Source organism: Trachinotus anak, unplaced genomic scaffold, assembly GCF_046630095.1.
Source record: "Trachinotus anak isolate AG129_WGS33_773 ecotype Australia unplaced genomic scaffold, CSIRO_AGI_Tana_v1 ptg000016l, whole genome shotgun sequence".
Classification (NCBI taxonomy): Eukaryota; Metazoa; Chordata; class Actinopteri; order Carangiformes; family Carangidae; genus Trachinotus; species Trachinotus anak.
Genome location: NW_027273867.1, coordinates 5,212,819 through 5,232,448, shown reverse-complemented (window position 1 = coordinate 5,232,448; position 19,630 = coordinate 5,212,819). Strand labels below are relative to the sequence as shown.

At 45.3% G+C, this 19,630-nt stretch overlaps 1 protein-coding gene across 1 annotated transcript in view; it reads right to left on the bottom strand.

The window, feature by feature from the left end:
• Nucleotides 1-6,990: 6,990 nt before the first annotated feature.
• arid1ab (AT-rich interactive domain 1Ab) overlaps nucleotides 6,991-19,630 on the bottom strand; it is a 57,375-nt gene continuing 44,735 nt past the window's right edge. The window contains exons 6-20 of the mRNA XM_071499286.1: nucleotides 19,282-19,371; nucleotides 18,754-18,924; nucleotides 16,976-17,276; nucleotides 16,175-16,320; nucleotides 15,938-16,035; nucleotides 15,642-15,851; nucleotides 15,343-15,547; nucleotides 13,146-13,278; nucleotides 12,520-12,695; nucleotides 12,301-12,430; nucleotides 12,075-12,194; nucleotides 11,837-11,933; nucleotides 10,843-11,662; nucleotides 10,446-10,576; nucleotides 6,991-10,357 (exon numbers count right to left, since the gene is read on the bottom strand). Of these exons, the coding sequence (XP_071355387.1) occupies nucleotides 8,438-10,357; nucleotides 10,446-10,576; nucleotides 10,843-11,662; nucleotides 11,837-11,933; nucleotides 12,075-12,194; nucleotides 12,301-12,430; nucleotides 12,520-12,695; nucleotides 13,146-13,278; nucleotides 15,343-15,547; nucleotides 15,642-15,851; nucleotides 15,938-16,035; nucleotides 16,175-16,320; nucleotides 16,976-17,276; nucleotides 18,754-18,924; nucleotides 19,282-19,371 (4,748 nt within the window). The 3' untranslated portion in view covers nucleotides 6,991-8,437. The remainder of the gene's footprint in view (nucleotides 10,358-10,445; nucleotides 10,577-10,842; nucleotides 11,663-11,836; nucleotides 11,934-12,074; nucleotides 12,195-12,300; nucleotides 12,431-12,519; nucleotides 12,696-13,145; nucleotides 13,279-15,342; nucleotides 15,548-15,641; nucleotides 15,852-15,937; nucleotides 16,036-16,174; nucleotides 16,321-16,975; nucleotides 17,277-18,753; nucleotides 18,925-19,281; nucleotides 19,372-19,630) is intronic.

Sequence of the window (19,630 nt, the reverse complement as noted above, 5' to 3'; positions counted from 1 at the left end):
ACGAACATTTCACAGGTGGCTCCCTGGACAGTTTTGTTTTTCCCCAACCCTATCCAGGTTATTACTTAAATAATCTTCCAAGCTTTTCTTCATCAAGTTCTCTGATGTATATTTTCAGTTGTAGGGAACCTTCACGTCCTTTGATGTAAACCCTTTAGGAAAGTTTAATTTCCCTACTATTTTCTTTGCTGTTGTTTTTGGACAGTTCCTCAGACTTGAGATGCATCTGTGGCTGTGTGATGTTCCTCCAGCAGTTGATGACAAACGTTGGTCTTTGCCCAAGTTTTTGTGAGATATTTCGTCCAAGATTTCCGGCAGAGTAGCAGCAGTGAACCTCTTCCTGCATTCATAGCTGTACACCACTTCTAGAGGGTCATCAACGTCAACAGAGGGAAAATCATCTGAAGCATGCCTGAGGACATCCTGCTCTTGGCAGCTCACAAAATGAAGAAAGCTTGTCTTCAGGTCACTTTGCTCTGCCCCAGAAAGCATTTCCTCTGGAGAAGCAGGAGAAAGCTTGATTGGCAGGTAGCAACCTGCACTCCTTTCAGGAGAATTCATCCAGTTGCTTTCTATGTAGCAGTACAGAAATCCTACACGAGCAAAGATACTTGTTCCATGGATACAACTGATATAAATCTCTGCAAAGAAGCTACTGTAGACATCACTGACTACTACCCGTCACTACTGAGTTGTGAGGAAGTGGACGTTTCATTTTCAATGTTTTGTTCATAATCTCAGGCAGAGAAAATGCCTCTGTCATTTCAAGATATGCAAGATAGGAGCAGAGCTTTGAGGGAACTCATTAGACTGTATCTGCTCCTATCACAACATCCTCTAAAACAGCTTAGTTGGTATCCACAGACAAAGTGATGGGCTCACTGACAAATGTGCTTGCTACATGACTTGATCTTGCAGGGCTGTCTCTGGTTACTAAAGACTCAGTGATGATTTCTTCAGAGACAATGAACACCTCTGGAGAGGAGTGATTAGGTATATGTGTCAAATCTTTCTGTTCATTGTGAACCTCATTACTTGGCACTAAATCAGAGACACAAGTCAGAGACACAACCATCACAGCTAAGGTCATCATCAACACTGAAAGTGAAACATCTACTTCCTGACAACTCAGCAGTAAAGGGTAGTAGGTCTGGTGTAGTCAGAGATGTCTACAGTAGCTTCTTGACAGAGATTTATAACAGCTGTACTCGTGGAACAAGGGTCTTTCTGTTCATTGTGAACCTTTACATCACTTGGTCAGAAACATAACCATCAGAGGCCATTATCAGAGGTCATCATCAGACCAAAACCAGTGGTCACTCAGCATTGGGTTTGGTTGAGTTGCTATATAGAAATTTGACAGTGTTGTATACCATTTCGATGGAGACATCCTTGGGAAGACAATTTTAGTCCCAAACATCAAATTCAAAATTAGACTTGTGACCTTTAATAGATTCTGTCTGGAAACAATAAGACCTTTCCTTGGTTTAGTATCACATCAAATCCTACCTAAATGTTAATTGAGACCTTCCTTGCCCCTGACCTTGCTTTGCTCTGACCTTTATCATCAGTGTGAAACTGTCCTATTGGAATATTTCTTGTGGACTGTTTTGTTCTACTTCTTGTTTTGTAGGATGTCTCTGGATCCTCATCTAAAACTGTGGTTTCCAAGTTTTAGCTTCTTTTTTTAAATTTTCCAAAAAGACTCCTCTTTCGCTTTGAGGAGTGTATGACATTTGCAAAACTGAACAGGGCAATCCTGTCTCCGTGTGATGGAAGATAATTTGCCAGTTGAGCATCCTCCATTAGCAGGGCGTCCAGTCTGTCAATCTGTAAATCAGAAAAAGACATGGCTGCTGAATGCAAAAGGAAAAACAAGATGATTAAAGTAAAAGTCCAAAGAGAAAACCACGTTCAGGCTTTTACTTCTGTGTGACTCTATTCAGTATATCAGGCAGGTAAAACAAGCAGAGGTGCTCACTCAGTAATGACACAAAGGGTCATATTCCAACACGTTAGCAGCCAGAGAGGTGTTTTTTTTTTTTTATGCATCAGAGGCATTATGTTTTCAGGTTGTCAGTCTGTCCATCCCGTTCTTATGAATGTGATATCTCAGATGTGCCTGAAAGGAATTTCTACAAATGTGGCAAAAACATTCATTTGGACTGAAGAATGAACTGATTAGATTTTGGTGGTCAAAGTTCAAGGCACTGTGACTTCACAAAAATAATTTTTGGCCATAACTCACAAACTCATACACTATTTATGACACAATTGAACACAAATATCTAATGAGTTGTGCCCAATTCAGGAGCCTCATCCATCAGAGGACACGGTCTACGAAGGTGAGGCCCTTTGTAGCCATCGTAGACTGCAAAGGCTGAACCGAAATGAGATGGTCTGGTCCACGGAGGATTTTTGCTTTGTGTCACCAGCTGTGCCTGCCCTTACCTCTGTGTCTCAAAGCATGGCTCCTGTTGCCTAGCAAGGTTGTAAGTCCCTTGGTTTAACAGTTGAACTGAGCTGAAACCCAACACTTACATTTAAAATAAAAAAATCCTCTGGCTCTCTGTCAGTGGTGTATGCTTTCATTACTGGTGCGGAATGAATCTTGGGATAGGTTGAGCCACGAAGGATCCACCCACTGGATTGTTCCTCGCCCAAGAAAAGAAGGCTGCAAATCTTGGCCACATTTGAAGGAGCCTTTGAAATGGGACGGCCTAGTCGTGCTACTGTGATGCAATCAGTCTTCAAATGCAGCCTCTGAAGGATGCGGCCCCTGATTTGGGACAAAGCTAGAGGATGAAATGATGATGTGATGATGTGATGATGTGATGAGGTGAACTTCACTGTGACATCATAATGTTCTGCAAAAACATTTCTGTCCATTATTCATTGCTGTAACTCAGGAAGGGAAGATTGTGCCTATATTTTCTGCAACTTAACTGGTTGGTGGAGGCGTACATCCATGAGGTGGTAATTCTAGTTTTTTGTACTTCAATAGTGAAAGGGTAGAAACACTTCTGTCTGCTTAGGGAAGACTGACATAAAGTTATAAACAGTACAAATAGATGGTAACATGGATGATAAGAGCTATCAAAGAGACTAAATTACAGTGAAAAATGAGGATGTGCTGATTGACATAAATTGCTGTAAAGATAATTTAATTAGTATTCTGTTAAAGTCGAGATTGGCTGCCATGTACTGGATAGAGATACCTTTAAAGAGTTACACAAGGAAACTGAGTAACTGGTTCATCTCATATTCAGAGCAGTCCCTTTTACTCTTCAATCAAATTGATGGTTTCCTCTGAGACGCCTCGTCCTCTGCAGGAAAGTCACAATATCTGACAGTGCCTCTGCCATCATGGACCTGTAGAGTAAAATAAACAGGAAGACAGTTTAAAATGAATAAGTTCAGGAGTCTCAGGTGTAAAGAATGAGCTGGGAAGATTATTAAAAATGTATCTGTAGAAAGAGTTTGAATCTGAAAAACTCACTGACATTTCTGCTGAAATTTCAAAATGCAGAATTCATAAATGAAAAAAAATGAAATGAAAATATTTGGACATATGTTGTTATTACTAATATTTGCTTGCATCCACAAATATTTAGAAATAAGTTTTTGTTGTTAAAGCCCACAGTTTTGTGACTTATTAGACTAGATTAAAAGGTGGAACTGGGATCCTATTGAAAATTGTGCATATCTTGCCAGTCAGCTTATGTATAACAAACAATATAGGGAAGAATAATAGTGTTGCACTGGATAAACAAGTTCAGTATGGTCTGTCAGTGCAGCTGTATCTGACTATGTGAAGCAACATACAGTGTTTTAGGCAGCAGATAAAGGAGATGGCTGTGTTGTCCCAAAATCGGTAATGTTGTAATAAAAACTTGTCCTTTTGGATATACAGTGGGAAATATATTTTTCTCCAAACTGCCAAAATATCATCATAGCTAGTCCCTGGCAATAGTCTGTCATACATTCTGCAGCCTTAGTTTTGTGCCTGATGTAACAAAAGTTGTGTAAGAGCAGTTTTTTTTTTTTCAAAACATAGGTTGTAGTTTATCAACAAAATGATGCTCTGAGTAGGCCTACAGTATGCCGGATAGATGATGTACTAATTTGGAAAAATATTGCCAATATACTGTATATTTTATATATATATATATATAAAATGTATATTTGTTACTGCAGTTTCTGCACCTTTCCTGTAATCTGCACTGCCACTTTGCTGCTGTAACACTGTGAATTTCCCCACTGTGGGACTAATAAAGGTGATCTTATCTTATCTTATCTTATCTTATCTTATCTTATCTTATCTTATTTCATCTCAGACCAGCAGGGCTGAACAATTAATTGATATATTATCGAAATCACAACATGGCCAAGTACAATTGCCAAATCGCAGTAAAAAAAAACCAAAAAAAAACAGTATGACCATTCCAACTGAAATCAGCACTCATATCACAATTGCAATATAATATAGTGCAAAAAAACCCCCCAAAAAACATTAAGACATTAATTTGCATATCATTTAGCCCTACAGAACAGTATATATCTTACATATTGTATACCTACACTCCTTGTCTTTCTCTTTGTCGGTGAACTGCCACAAACTGACACCACCGAAAACACAGGAGGGGAGAAGTAGTAGGAAGTCTGTTTAACTCTGCTGTGAACAGGCATCTTGTTACTTAGCCAACACTGGCCCAGAAACGTACCTAAAATAAAGCTGACAGGTTGACGTTTAACAAGCTGGAACTGGAGGCAGAACAACCCAGTTCTGTGGACTCTCCCACTCTCCCAGTGTCCTCTTGTTGCTTAGGCTCCAGGTACTAATAAAAACAGATGTCCTCTAAGGCCAAGAGACTGCAGCCTTTTAACAATATATTGTATGGATAAAGACGCTTGTCAATACAATACTCACATGTTTCATACGCAGACAAGCAGCTGCTATTGACTCTCCTCTCAGTTTGTTGGTGGCTAATATTTTCTTAAAATTCTCACTTTTTCTTTACATATTTCCTTTTCCTCATTGGTCCCAAGATAATAACTCTAGGTTTGAACCTGATTTCTTATATGTGTCAAAAAAGAAGGTCTTCTGTTTGTTTCGTTATCTCGACTGAAGAGTTCTCAGTGTATTATTTCTTTCCAGACCACTGTGTGATTTTGCATGCATTTGCTTGTTTTGCAAACAGATAACCAGGCTATCCTTTCTGACAGTGCATCAAATCAGTGGAGAAAAGCTGTAGCGAATAGAATTCAACCACTTCACTCATTAAATTATTCTCCGCTCAGTTGTTGTGTTCTAATCATTTTCTCCATATTTATTTTTGTCTCACTGCGTCATGGTAGTGCAGTCTGAATGTCTAACTGCCTCCTCACTGCCTGTGCCACTGTCAATAACACCAAATGGCCTCTAGAGGGTGCAACGGCACAGACAGTGAAAACACCAGCATGGACTACTGTCAGAGGGACTTTATAACAGGACTGACAGATATGAACTTACATGAGTTTAAACCAGTGTTTGGTACATACTAATGGCATATAGTCTCCTGTTCTACATGTTGTAGTACTATAGTGTAGTAAGAGTTTACTAAAACTTGAAGCTGTCCTCTGCAGTTCTGGACTAAGACTGTTCCTCTGGATCTGAGCAGAGCAGCACCTTTTTTTAAAAAAATCTTGCATATAGTCTGCCATTACGTCACTACTTCACTCTTTTTCCTGGACATGTTTGCATTTTATCTGATGTTTACATTAATCTTAATTAAAGGAGCATTTCAACCAATTTTACACAAACTTAAGATCATCTCATCAGATGATGTGATATCCTGGCTTCAGACTTAAGTAAATAAAACCCTTATATTATTATAAATGAAAGGTGCAGGGTTTCAAAGAAGTGAAACACACAGGGTCTCAAACAGGATGCTATTGAGTTGTGTCATGTGTAAGATCCAGACTGACTTACACTAGCGACTTCAGATCAAGACATCTTGACAATTTTTGACCATTCTTTTTTAAAAGTCTGTCTGTCTCCCCCAACTTTACAGAAGTGTAATACCAAACTGCTGGAGTCACCCTTTAAAGCACTTTCCTGTATGAAAGGTGCCTAATGAATGTATATCTCTAACTTAAATATGAGTGAAGAAGATCCATGTGCCTTCAGCATTTCACCAAATCAAAACCTCCTTAAATCAATGTTGTGAAAAGGAAGCTGGGACTTCACTTTGTTTTCATGTCTCTCTCGCAAAACAGATCTTGGTCCCAGTGAGATGTCCTGATTAAATAAATCTTAACGAAGTAAAACCACATCAAGAGGTGGCAGGAGTCTTTGAAAATGTAGCCGGTGCCACATTTAGCTCATGCTGTTTTTTTTGTTTTTATGGATGCTATTTTGTCTCATCATTGAGGACGACAACGGAAATAAATATTTCAAGACTTTATGATGATGTCTACTGGGGAAGGATTATTTGCTTTATTTGTTTCTTGTAATTTTTTTGTATTCCAAATTGGCTTCCCATCAGCAGGTTTTTGATTTGATCTGTTTTAAAAGTGAGTGCAACGACTATCAAAATATCAAGTGAAACTCAGAAGAGACAGAAGAAATAGCTTATCCATACATACCGAACAGACCTGTCCTCTGCACATTTACCCACTAACGTAAATATAAATGTAAATATCAGCACGTGTGATCCTGGGACGAAGACAGCCATGCAACACCGGGGTGAGGTGTCAGTCATTTCAGGGATGGGAAACATGGTTGTGCATTTGATAAGCCACATAGTCCACAGAGACGGCTTCGAGTTGTGTCTCTGCATCCATGTGTAAATATCAAAATCGTCAGCAGAACACGCTGCACGCTGCTTTGTACGTATCAAATTGTCTCTGTGCGAGTGAAGTGAGAGCCAAATGAAAAATTCAGGACCTTATTTACTGATGCCTCAACCGTGTGTGAGGGGAATAATAAATAAATCCACAGCAAACGTCTTACGAAGATTTAATGTACATTTATTCTTAACACGTGGAACATATAGTATAAAGATTTCATACTGAATAAATGATATTCATTAAGCCAAAAAAAGGAAAAAAGAGGAATTTACATCAAGTTTTTAGCTACATCATCTGAAATACAAATATGCAGAATCCGCATCACTGGAAAAAAAAAAACAAAAACAAAATAAACAAAATTAAAATGGTTTCTTCATCAAGGTCTAGTTTGTCATTTATGAAGGAGCTCAAATGGAACCGCAGACATGATTTTTGTTATATTCTCTACACCCAGACTGGAGACAAACTGAAACTTGAAGTTGTGTTTGTTTGTTTGGGAGAGGGGGGGTGGCGTTGGACAGCAGCTAAACACCCCCCCCTCTCCTGGAGCGCGATACGAGCAGGGTGAGGCGCCGAAGTAACAGAGAGGGTGGGCGTCAAGTATTCACATGGCATACTTGATGCGGGGGGAAACTTGTAATTGTCAAAGATTAAAAATGGTGAAGAGCAACAGAAGTTGAGAAAGAGAGAGAGAAGTGTAATGTACAACATCATATATACACTGCAGCTTGGACTGCATCTAGAGTTGAGGACCAGTCCTAAAGAGGTGACTTTTTAATATAAGGGTCAAGTCATACAATCAAGGGACAAAGAGAAGAGGTCGGGGTGTTGTAGGTTCACCATACTTTGGGGGGAAAGCCGTTTTCTCTCTCGACATTAACTAAAACTGTTTTTAAAAACTACAGTTTGCTGCCAAGCCAGCGTATCTCAGTGTGAAACAGTATTATTACAGTATGTTTACAGTTTTTAAGGTGTACAGTACAGAAAAAAGTCCTACAATCTACTGCACAGGCCTCCCATGACAGATGTCTGTTCACAGCCAATAATGTGGTTCCTGTGGGGCTGAGTATATAGCATCCAAAGTTACAGCAATTATACCACACCACAGTCCGTGCGTCTATGTAGCCTCCAAACATGAACCATAGTATTGTTTAGTCTGTGCCCCCTTCTCCCTGCCGACCCCCAGAGGGAGGAAGCGAGCACATGTATCCCCCAAACTCACTGTAAACGAGACAGCAACTTTGGTTACAGTTTTTTCTTTTTTCTGGAGATTTTTCTTTTCATTAAAAAACAAGTCCTTTTTCGCAGGGCAGCGCACTCTGTCCTATGCCTGGGTCCCAAACTGCTCTTCTTTGCCAGTATCTTTCCATTTCAGACGTTTTAAACTCCACAGCTACTTCATGATATTCCTTCCTTTAGTGAGAAGCAGGGGTAGAAAGACAGTGGAATCCGAGGTGATTTTGCATAAATTAAAAAAAAGGACAGTCAGTTTTGCTCTTTTCACTCACACGCAACAGACATACACTCACACACGCACAAAAAAAAAAGAAAAAAAAAAAGGGTGAGGGGAACGGAAAGAGGCAGAGCTGAAACCTCCCCACGGCTGTCATGACTGGCCAATCAGAAACAGTACGTCACAGATCACTTGGGACACCAGAGAGTTCATAAGTGGGGACACTGAGACGTCCAGTAGCCGCGACTCGTACAAAGTGAACTCTGAGTGGTTTTCCTCTACCTTAGCTAGGGCGTGCAGGGCCCTGGCCGCCCGCCGCATCATGTCCACGCTGGTGGGCTCAAACTGGGGTGCGCCCTGCATTTGTAGCAAGGAGCTCTGACTCTGCTGGTACTGCGTGGCAGCTAGGCTGTCTTCCAGGAAGCCCAGCAGGTTACCCACGCTGCCTTTCTGCACTGCAATCGCCCGCGCCGCCAGGCTGTCACCCTGGGCCAGGTTAGCCAACAGGACAACCGCCATTTCCCGGCAGACAGCCACCTTGCGCTCACCAACCAGACGCACAAGCGAGCCGTAGAGCTTCTCCAAGCGGCTGAAGGGTGGCGTGGCCAGAATGAGGTCAACGTTGTTGTCCTGGATGCTGAGCTTGCTGAGGGTCTCAAGAACCAGTCTCTGGGGGGAAAGTGAGCCATGGGGCCCCAGCGTGGGGAAGGGGTCCAGGGCCTCTGCCGAGGGGCAGACCGCCCAATGGAGCAGGCCATCCAGCAGTGGCAGGCATATACTCTCTGGGTAGATAGAAAGGTCCAGCTGGCCTGAGATGTTTGCCAGAGTGACCAAGCAGTTCTCCCTTAACACCTCAAGACAGTCCCACCACCACTCGTCTCTCTCGCAGCTCACGCCTTCATCTTCCTCCTCCTCCTTCTCGTAGGTGACCGGCGCTTGTTTGCGTTCAGGGTGCCTGTGGTGGAGCAGCACCAGGCGGCCCAGGAGCAGCAGGAGGCCTGGGTGTTTGGACATCTCAAGGTCATTACCAGGGACGAAGGAGAGGCTGCGCACTATGTTGGAAATGCAGATGCAGCGCCGAGCTAGCGAGTCCTGCCAGTCAGACACAGTGCTGAGCGGCGTTTCGTCCTTGCTATGAGGCTCATCCTCGAGGATCTTGATGTTGCGACGGCTCTGGAGGTCAGGGTTGATGCTGAACAGGTACTTGCCGTTTTCTTTCTGCTCCTCTGCGCCTCCACGAACTACTTCCTCTGTGACTGACCCTGGGCGGGCAGACAGTACATCATCAATGGTGGCAGTGACTGGTGCGCCAATGGGAAGAGGAGGAGAGGTCTTCTCTGCTGGAGACTTCTGAGGTTCAGAAGATGGAGGTGGCTGCTGCCGAGGCTTATCCTCCCCATTGGACTTGGATTTCTCAGGGTTTTCCGTTGCCATCTCAAGCACCTGGACCTTTTTGCGGCTCTCAGTGGCAGTTGGTGTGTGTTTCCGCTGCTTGAGAAGTTCCATCCGACTCTCAAAGTGGGTCTGGATGTGTTCGGTAGTGTCGCCCCCACCAATGCTCCAGTGTATCAAGCCACTGTCAAAGCTCTGCCGCTGCCCAAGCTTGGATGAGTGGTTCACCAGGAAGGGATTCTTCTTCCGCACCACCTTGATGGGGAATTTATCAAACTTGCTAGCCTGCTTGGGCTTTTCCGAGTGGAGGTTGGGGTCCGGGAAGGACCCTGAGGTAGAGGTATTGGGTTCCTTGATAGAAGACTCCCTTTCCTTCTCCTCTTCCTCGTCCTCTGAAGACTTGTCCTTCTGGGAGCTCTCCTCCTGTTTCACCTGGACCAGTGAGGAGTTGTCAGGATTGGCCTTTGATTCCTCTACCTCCTCATCTTCCTCGTCCTCTTCTTCCGTGTCCATGTCCTCACCCTCTGGCACTGGAATTTCGTCATCAGAGTCCTCAGCAGCATTGGGGTCTATGAGGGTGCGCTGGCCAGGGTCCCCTACTTCGTACTCCTTTAGGATGCCAAAGATCTCGATGAGGCAGCGTCTGAAGTACTCAACCACCAGCTCCAGGAATCCAGGCAGCTGGGAAACAAAAGAAGATGGTCACCAAAACAGTCCTGTGGAATCATTTTTTGTGTTAACGATAATTAAACAGATGCATGTAACTCACCTGGCACAGGTTAAAAGTAGTAATGCTGCTGTCATCATACAGTAGAATGTTAATGGTGTCCAAGGCCCAGGTGCTTTCAGCTAGTAAGCCTGACTTTAGTGACATCATCACTCTCCAGGCCTCAGGAGTGCCTGAGGAAAGACAAAAACATGATCATGATCAGTCAATGACAGGTATAGGTTCACGGATCTGTACCATCAAGTTAAATCAAGCTTCCGAAATCCTTATGTCAACTATTCTAGATATACAGCCTCTATCTGATCTGCCTCTGTAAAGCTAAGTCTTCTAGTCCATGTTATATGGTAACATTTTACCATATTCAATAATTGTACATGGTTTCGTGTATATGCATATCCATTGAAAATATTGAGTGAGGCATGAAATAAAAGTTCTGTACCAATGTCTTTCATAGTGAGCCGCCTGCGGGGCTTAAGGTGGGGTTGTGAGGCCTCAATGGAGCCTGGAGGGAAGGCAACATCTCGTCTGATCATGGGTTGCTGCACAGGGGCCTGGCCAATGTGAGAGGCAGGTACCGGAGGTCCAGCTTTCTGCACCTTAATGCCTGGATGCATGTAGGGGGACTTGCTGGGTGACGTCCTGCTTTCCATGGGCCGGGGCATGGGTGCGGGGCTCGACACCTGAGGAATGTGGTTCTGGGAAGTCTGGTAGGTGGATGGCAAGGGTCTGGTCATGGGAGGTCCGGAACCACCGGGGCCAAACGGTGGCTGCCGCTGGTTGACATGGCCAGGCCACTGGCCCTCGTGGTTCATGCGTTGGTCTGCCGGCATCATCTCCTCTGAGCGGTTCATGCCGTGGTAGCCGGGGCCCTGGCCTGGTACAGGAGGTCCCTGTCGGTTAGGATAGTTAGGATAGCCCATCTCAGTGCGGCCCTGCCACATTGGGCCTTGGGGGCCATCAGGACCCGGCGGCATGGGGCTTGCCATCATCTGGGGAGGCATTGGAGACTGGGAGTTGGGGCCTGCAGATGACGGTCCTCGGTCCCGACCAAATGGGAAGGGGAACTGGTTCTGCGGCCCTGGTGGTCTGCGGTCCCCTCCAGGGTATGCGTTATACTGGTTATACATGTCCTGTTGGCCCTGAGGCCCAGAGGACTGTGGTCCTGGCTGCTGCTGACCACTGTAGGGGACATTGTAAATTTCTCCCTCATGGCGCTTTGCGGGAGGACCGTACCCTCCATCTACTGGACGCTTGTAGTTCTGTCAACAGACAACATTCAGCATTAGAATCTCTATATATTTGTTTTTAAGAAAAGTGAATGCTTTCTTCTGTTCAACAGAATGCCAGCATAGATAGGAATCTCTAATATTAGGAAAAAAGATGGGATCAAGTTGAAGTAGGAGTTTGGTGAATGCCGAACAAAATGTTCTTACCGGTTGCTGCTGTGGATACATTCCTGGCTGTTGATTTGGATATGGGCCACCAGGGGGAGCTCCTTGGCCGGGGTACTGATTGGTATAGGACTCATGCCTGAGAACAGTAACAAAAAAGTTCACACCATTCTTCTTCCTTTTAATGAGCGCACTGACAGTTTTAGTATAAAGTTTAAATGATGTTAATCCATCATCTTTCTCCTCATACGGACCGATCTTGATACTGAATGGTACTGACCGTTGCTGTGGTGGAGGACGGCTAGGTGAGTACATCCCTGTCTCGGCTCCAGAAGGCATCATGTTGGGCTGAGGAGCTCCTGGTCCCATGCTGCCGTCAGGGCCAATGGCTGGCTCCTGTCTGTAAACCCAACAAACAACACTTATCAGTTGATTTGACTGGACTGAAAAAAGGACACAGGAACAGAATCATGCTGATCGTTTGGGGAATAATGTAGTCTGTTTACCTTCGGTCGTAGCCGTATGGGAACTGTTGCCTCTGGCCCATCTGAATGTTGGCCATGGGGCCTGGTGGGCCTCTGTTATACTGTTCTCCCATCCCACTGTTGGGGCCTGGTGGCATGAACTGCTCTCCAGCTGAAAAAAGACAAAACACAGAACATTGTTCGTTCCAGCTCCAACAGAACCCCTGTATCGTCTGATTTGCTGGATTGCCTGGCGCTCACCTTTCCTCATGCCACCAAAGGGATCCTTGTTGGACTCGTAGGGACCCATCCGACCCATCATCTCTGGGCCACCCATCCCAGGCTGGTAGCCCTGAGAGTTGGGAGTCATGGCATTTCTTCTGGAAAACGCTGGGTCTCCGCCATCAGCAAAAGGGTCCTGCAGATTTACACTACTCCTATGGGAGGGCAGGAGACTTGTCAATACCTTGATGTTGAACTCTTTGATTCATATAGATTATTTAAATTTTTAATGTATTCCGGACTCATACACTGTTTATTGTAAAAGTCTTGTTAATTTCTTGCTTTGAATGTTATGCCTTGGTCCTCAAAAGAATTACTATAAGTTCAAGATATGAGAAATAACAGGGCGCGAAAACCATAGATATTGTTTAGCATTATTAATGTATTATTTTAAAAAAGACCTAAGAATTACATTATTTCTTTCCTTCCATACATTTGGAAACATCCAAAGTTGTGGGAAATGTATATATCACAGACATTCATAATATTGAGCCTTGTATTTTCTATAGTTTTCATTGTTTCAGTGTTTCCTATTTTCCAAACTCCAACAAGTTGATTGGTTGTTATCATCATAGAAAAACAATACTGTCACATCTAACTTGTACCTGACACCAGGCATTGGAGGCATCTGCGTGTGTGGGGTGGACGCTGGGGTGGGGGGCTTCAGATCTCCCCCCTCTGCCATCGAACTACTGGTGGACTGAGGAGTCTGGGGTCCTTGCAGGGATCCAGAACCAGCTTCAAAACAAGGATACACACACTGAGTACTCGGAAACAACTATCAAGTCCTACTGTTTGTAAAATTCAAAGATTCCAAAGAATTCAAAGAACACCCCCTCCCATCCTCCTCCTCCTCCTCCTCTCTTCCTAAAGGCGAGAGTTGATAGTTGATAGTCAGGCGGGATAGCCTTGTGGATGGGCTAAGCGCTGCTGGAGGCTTTCAGGAACACATGCTGCTTTTGGCAATCCTAAATCCCATTAAGAAATTCCTGAGTGCTGCACAGAGGAACACAGTTTGTGTCAAGCTGACTGGCTTTTGAGTGCGCAGCCAGAGAAAATGTTGAATCCTCCAGCTCATCGCAGCATGCCAACCCCTTCACACACCCGCTCCCCCCGTCTCTCAACCACTGCTGGGCTCTTGGAGACACCAAGAAACAATGATCTAAACCTGGGCTCTGACAGATTACTGCCTGGCCTGTAGAGACAGGAGACGGCAAGTTGTGTATGTGTGCATGAGCGAGAGTGATAGTTTGTTTGTATTGTGTGTGTGTGTGCGTGTGTGTGAGAGAGCGAGAGGGAGACATAGTAGCACTCATCCCTAACTTCAGCTCAGGACTTCTCACTATTAGCACGCCAGTCTGATGACTCACAGGTTCCCATTCATTAAACTGCCACACACACACACACACACACACACACACACACACACACACACACACACACACTGGGGTCATTGGCAGGTCACATTTATTCACATTTTCTCACATCACCCTCTCGCCTCTGTAGCTCTCACACATACACACACACACATTAACCCGCTCACCCTCCTCTTCCTCCCCCACCCCCTCCTCCCTCTGGGCAGGGATTTCCCTCTACTAAATATGAAGGGAGGAAAGAAAAGGGGAGGGGGGAGGAGGGGGAGGTTCTCGTGAGGATGGGAAAAAAATAGCATGGTAGAAACAGAGAGTCAGGGAGAGGGAGAGAGAGAGAGAGAGAGAGAGAGAGAGAGAGAGAGAGAGAGAGAGAGAGAGAGAGAGAGAGAGAGAGAGAGAGAGAGAGAGAGAGAATTGTGTGACTTTTATACACACACACACACACACACTCAAGCCTCTTCCCCCCATTCATCATTTCTGGCTCAGTACTAATCTCCAGGGAGCGTTGCCTTGCCTCTGTAGCCCTCGGCCAGGCACCAGGCAGAGAGGACACGACACTGACGGGGCATTTCTATCGCCAAATCACCTCTTGTCCCCCCCCCCCCTCCCCCTCTCCTGCTCTTCCTTCGTACTAACTAGAGGGCTGATGCCAGCTGACAAGCACCCTGATGTCTCCTGTAACAACACCCCAGCGCTGACTCAGTGCCCTGTGTCTGACAAGCCTGGGTCTCAGCCAGACTGAAGCAGCACGTGGTCGATCCTGGTGTGGTTGCTCCTGGCAGCTACAGCAGGAGTCCCTCCAAAACAAACAGCTTTCAGGCGACCCCCCCCCCCCCCCCCCCCCCCCCCCCCCCCCCCTCTTCCCCAAAACCTCTGGTATGAGTGACTGCCAGTTTACACACTGACTGACTTTTACCCAACATTCAGAGTTCATTGAAAGATTTGGCATGCAGGTTGCATCGCTGTTTGCACAAAAAAAAAAAGTCAGAAAGGACAAGTCTTTCGTCACGTCCTGTGCAAATGCCAGGGAGTAATTCCCCCAAGAGACGTCTTTGTGGAACTGTCCAGAGGATGCAGTGTATGTCTGTGACTTACAGCCACACTGCCCTCATTTACAACTCCTCCAGTATCCGCCAAAACAGCAGCGATTTATGGAGGATGGCAGCCCCATACAGGAGATGACAAACGACGGACTATGATCGGCTGTTAACACTGCAATTAATAGGTTACCATAAAATACACCAGTTTATAGGCAGATGATATGAGGCAAATAGAGCAAGGAGGATGTGATGAACTGCATGGAAAGCAAGCAGCACCGAGGGGAGAAAGGGAGAAATGAAATGAGCTTTAATTTCATTCAATACGAGTGCAGTTTATTTATAAGGCTGAAATAAACGGCGATGAGGTGCAGGAGGATGGCGCCGCTCACCTGGGCTGGGAGGCTGGATCTTCGGCTGGTTCTTTTTGGTGTCCGTGTTGAAGAAGTCCGGGGGCGGGTCCTCGCCTCGCTCGATCTTGCACTCGAAGGCGTACAAACACTGGATGTACTGTTTCTTGAGCGAGCTGGCCGCACTGCTCGACGTGCCTACGTTCAGGTTGGTGGCCAGCTCCCTCCACTTCTTGTTCTTGTTCACCTGGTGGGCGACAGAGGAAGGAGGAGGCTTAGGAAAGCTGCACAGACCAGCCGTGTAAGAATAGCAGTACAAAGCTGCCTGTTCTGATGTGTACCTGGGTGAGGCCGCCAATCTCCTTGACGGACACGTAGAGTCTGAAGAGATCAAGAGGCTTGCGGCCCACAGCAGGCAGGTTGTTCATGCCCATGGCCTTCTCCTCAGCGAAAGCCAGGTACCGGTCCACCCACATCTTCCTCTCTGGCTCCGGCCCAAGTTCATACAGACGAGTAATCTTCTCGTTGGTGATGGTGGAAGAGCTCGACTTCTACAGAACAGATGAAGGAAGGAAACATGAGCTGGGGGAAAAAAGGATCTAAAGAGTGACAAGAATTCCCTCGTGTGGACTTTTACCTTTTTGGATTCAGGCTTGGGAGTCCCTTCCACTTTGTTGTTCATCTTCGGGGCTGGGTTTATCTTGTCCATGCCGAACTCCGAACTGGGAGCCATTCCTGGGTGTTCAGGGGTAATAAGAAGAGGGCATAAAAATAAGAGATTACTAGTCTATAAAACCATTTTATGGAGTAAACTTCTCGGCCCAGAGTGGCACCGCAACCCCCTGATCAGGAGTTCAGTGTAGCTTTTACTCACCAGGGGTGTTGTTGGCCATGTTTGCTCCCATCGGGTATGGCCCTGGCCCTCCCTGGTTCATCATACCGTGCATGCTGTTCATGCCAGGGCCGTATGGAGAGCCTGTTCCCATCATGCCCTGGGACATGTTAGGGTAGCCAGGTGGCCTAGAGAAGAGAATGTTTGTTTAGATGGAGCACAGCTGATAAAGCTGCATCATTATCACTAAGATATAAAGATTTAAGACTCTGTCATCCTTTTCATGTCTCGCTGTTTGATGCTGTAACAAATCTATGCTTTCTCCTTGTCTTGTCTTCAGTGGGTTCAAATTATTCTGCAGGAAACATCAATTCACTTTATATGATTCTAGCACTTGCCACACGGGTGTCTCTCTGTAGGCTGAGCTGGCGTACTCGCTGGGGAAGGATGTGACTCAGTGATCTCAGAGACCATCTCCTGCTCTCTCTTTCTCTCTGCTTTTCTTTTTTCTCTCATTGATTAAGTTTGGTCGACTGCCATCTACACTGCAGCACACACTCAGACACCAAAACACACAACACAACACAATGGCCTGCACGTGGGAAGAAACCAAAAATCATTTTTCATGGTCGCACAACCAGTGTATGCAAGCGAAGATGCGCGCACACACACACACACACACACACACACACACACACACACACACACACACACACACACACACACACACATATAGAAAAGAAACTCTCCAGGCTCTAGAGTCTTAATACAATGAGTCAAACTGACCCTCCACAGTCAAGTGCTCCCTTCTGTTTTCACTGATCCAGCAGCTCTAACACCCACCTGTTGTGTATGGAGTTAGTGGGTCCGTGGTGCATGGTGGGAACGCTGTCCTTCCTGTTCATGCCTGGAGGGGGGCACATCCCGGAGCCCACCTGAGGAGGCATGGCGCCCATGTTAGAGCCCATCCCGGGACCATAGGGCCGAGTACCCATCTGCCCCGGGACTATTCTACCGGGCGGCATGTTCCCATAAGGAGCCCCGCTGCCCTGACCAGGCATGGGGTTCATGGAGCCGCCCATACCGGGACCGCTGGGGTAGTTGGCATTGGGCATCCCTGTGTAGCCGGGTTGCCTGGGGTAACCTGGAAGAGTCACAGATGGACAGACATTTAAATTTCAGCCTTTTTGGCCAGACGGGGCAGGGGCAGCCCTATAATATGGAAAGTCCCTGAGTGACTGACGATGATATTTCCACCATTGGTCACCAAGTTGGACTTTCTAGTGCAAACAGGTTCTATTAGGGGGGTGTTTACAGCTGCAGTGTTGCCAATTTAGCACAATGTTGACTTTTTTTCAAAACATACTGGGTAAAAACCTGGTACATGGCTGGACACTGTATGGAAGCCCACTGGGGGCTTAGGCCTACACCTCTTTTTACAGTAAATAAATTACATGCATCATTATCATTAAAGGAGGCAGAGGAATAACTAAACATTAGACACACTGAGCAGAGAGGGCAGGAGAGAGGGAGGAGGGGAGAGAAGTCATGGAGCAGAGAGAAGTCATGGAAGAAACTAGCAGATCTGAATAACATCTAAACAACAGAAACACCAGCAACAGGAAATGAGACAATACGCTAACTGCAGCACAGCAATAAAAGTAATAAAGGGTTTCTGCCCACTGAAACGCTGGAGGTTTTTCAGTATGAAATAGTTACAGGAAGAGTTGAGTTTGTATTAACACGTAATGCAGTAACTTTAACAAAGCAAACAGGAGCGACTGAAAACTAGGCTTCGTACTATAACACAGTTGTGACCAATTCTACATATCAAACAGAAGGAGTTAGAAATAAACCTGCCTCTGATAAAAGTCTGTTACTTTCTGGAGTTGAGGTAAATAAAAGCTAAATTATTGTGGATCCAGACAGAGGCTGTGAGCTGTGAGAGAGACAAAATAAGAAAGATATTCTGTCTCTTCTCTCTCAGTGATCATTTTACAGTAAATATAGCTTAAATCACAGCTCTAATTTATGTGTTTGGTGAGTTTGCAAGGCGATGTCACGGTTATAAAAATCAGGATTTGAAGAGGGGCGGTCCAGACATATACTGGGTTTTTACCTGGTCTTGTTTTACTTAAGTTTTGTGGCTTCCTGTCGTGTTTTTAAACTATATTTCGGTCTAAAACAGAGAAACCTGTGAAAGAACTTTCACTCATTTCTACACTGACAAGATGAAGAGTTTCAGTCGTCCAGCTCTAAATTTACCTCTGTGCTGCCTGTTCTGACAAGCAGCCTGATGAAGCAGGCTTTATCTGGCCCTCACTGTTCGCTGCTATGACTCACAGCAGAACTTCTTCAAAGCCCACAGAAACCATCTGAGACTTCAAAGTGCAGTCATATAATTTCATAAATATATGAAGTGAGAGGAAACTTCAAAGTCTTTTTTTTTTTTTTTTTTTTAAATCTGGGCCATCTATGAAACTGTGATGGTCGCATGATGACAACTGTAAACTCATTCATAATATTTTTAGGATTTGAAAAAAATAAAACAAGAAACTTGATACTCAAAACTGTACTTTACTATTTTGTTCACCACACATGCTTCTGCCCTGAGGCCTCACCTTGTGGGCCATACTGGCCCCCCTGAGGCCCGTAGTTTCCCATGGAGTTGTTCTGGGGATAGGGTCCCATCCCACCATGCATCTGGCCTCCTGAAGACTGGCGTGGAGATAAGGCGGAGCCAGGTTGTCCAGGGGACCCGTATGGAGGCATCTGAGGGTTACGCATGTACACTGCAGAGGATTGGGAGAGGATGTGTTGAAATGCATCTGAAGTCATCATTTGTAAAAGACCTCATGTGGAAGGAAAATTGTAATTGTAATGTTATGCTTAAACATAACATTACATAACACAATATGTCCCGTGTGAAGAACCTCGCTCTTTACAGCATCTGTCTGCTCTTCCCCTCACTGGACTTGGCAAGCAGACTATTCTTATTTAAAGATTTAGCCTGCGGGAGTGTTTACACGAGGCAGGAGTGCGTACAAATTCAAACAATCACACCTAAAAGCTGCTGAGGATGTGACACACATTCTTTTGCACTCCTGGCCACCGAGCAGATGGCGAGGGGTTTCTATCCCCGCACTCACCCCTGTCCTGGCCCATGGCTGACTGGTTCATGGAAGAGTGCATGATGCTGTCCGACTGGACGCTGGGCGGCCGGGGAGGCATCTGATTACCTGCAGGACGGGAACGACACAGAGAGTCAGGAACTTGAAAATACTTTGAATTTACTTTGGAAATCTCATCATCATGATTTTCTACAGTTTTTTTTGCTCATCCTCAAACTTTGAAAACCTAATGGCAACATGCCAATCAAATCAAAGCAAACAAAAAACATAGCGCCCCATCAGCTGCCTGTTACAGCGCTCGCTCCACGAGCTGCTGGTGGCACCATAGCTTGTGTTACTCTGCCGTCTGGATGGTTTATGAGCATCG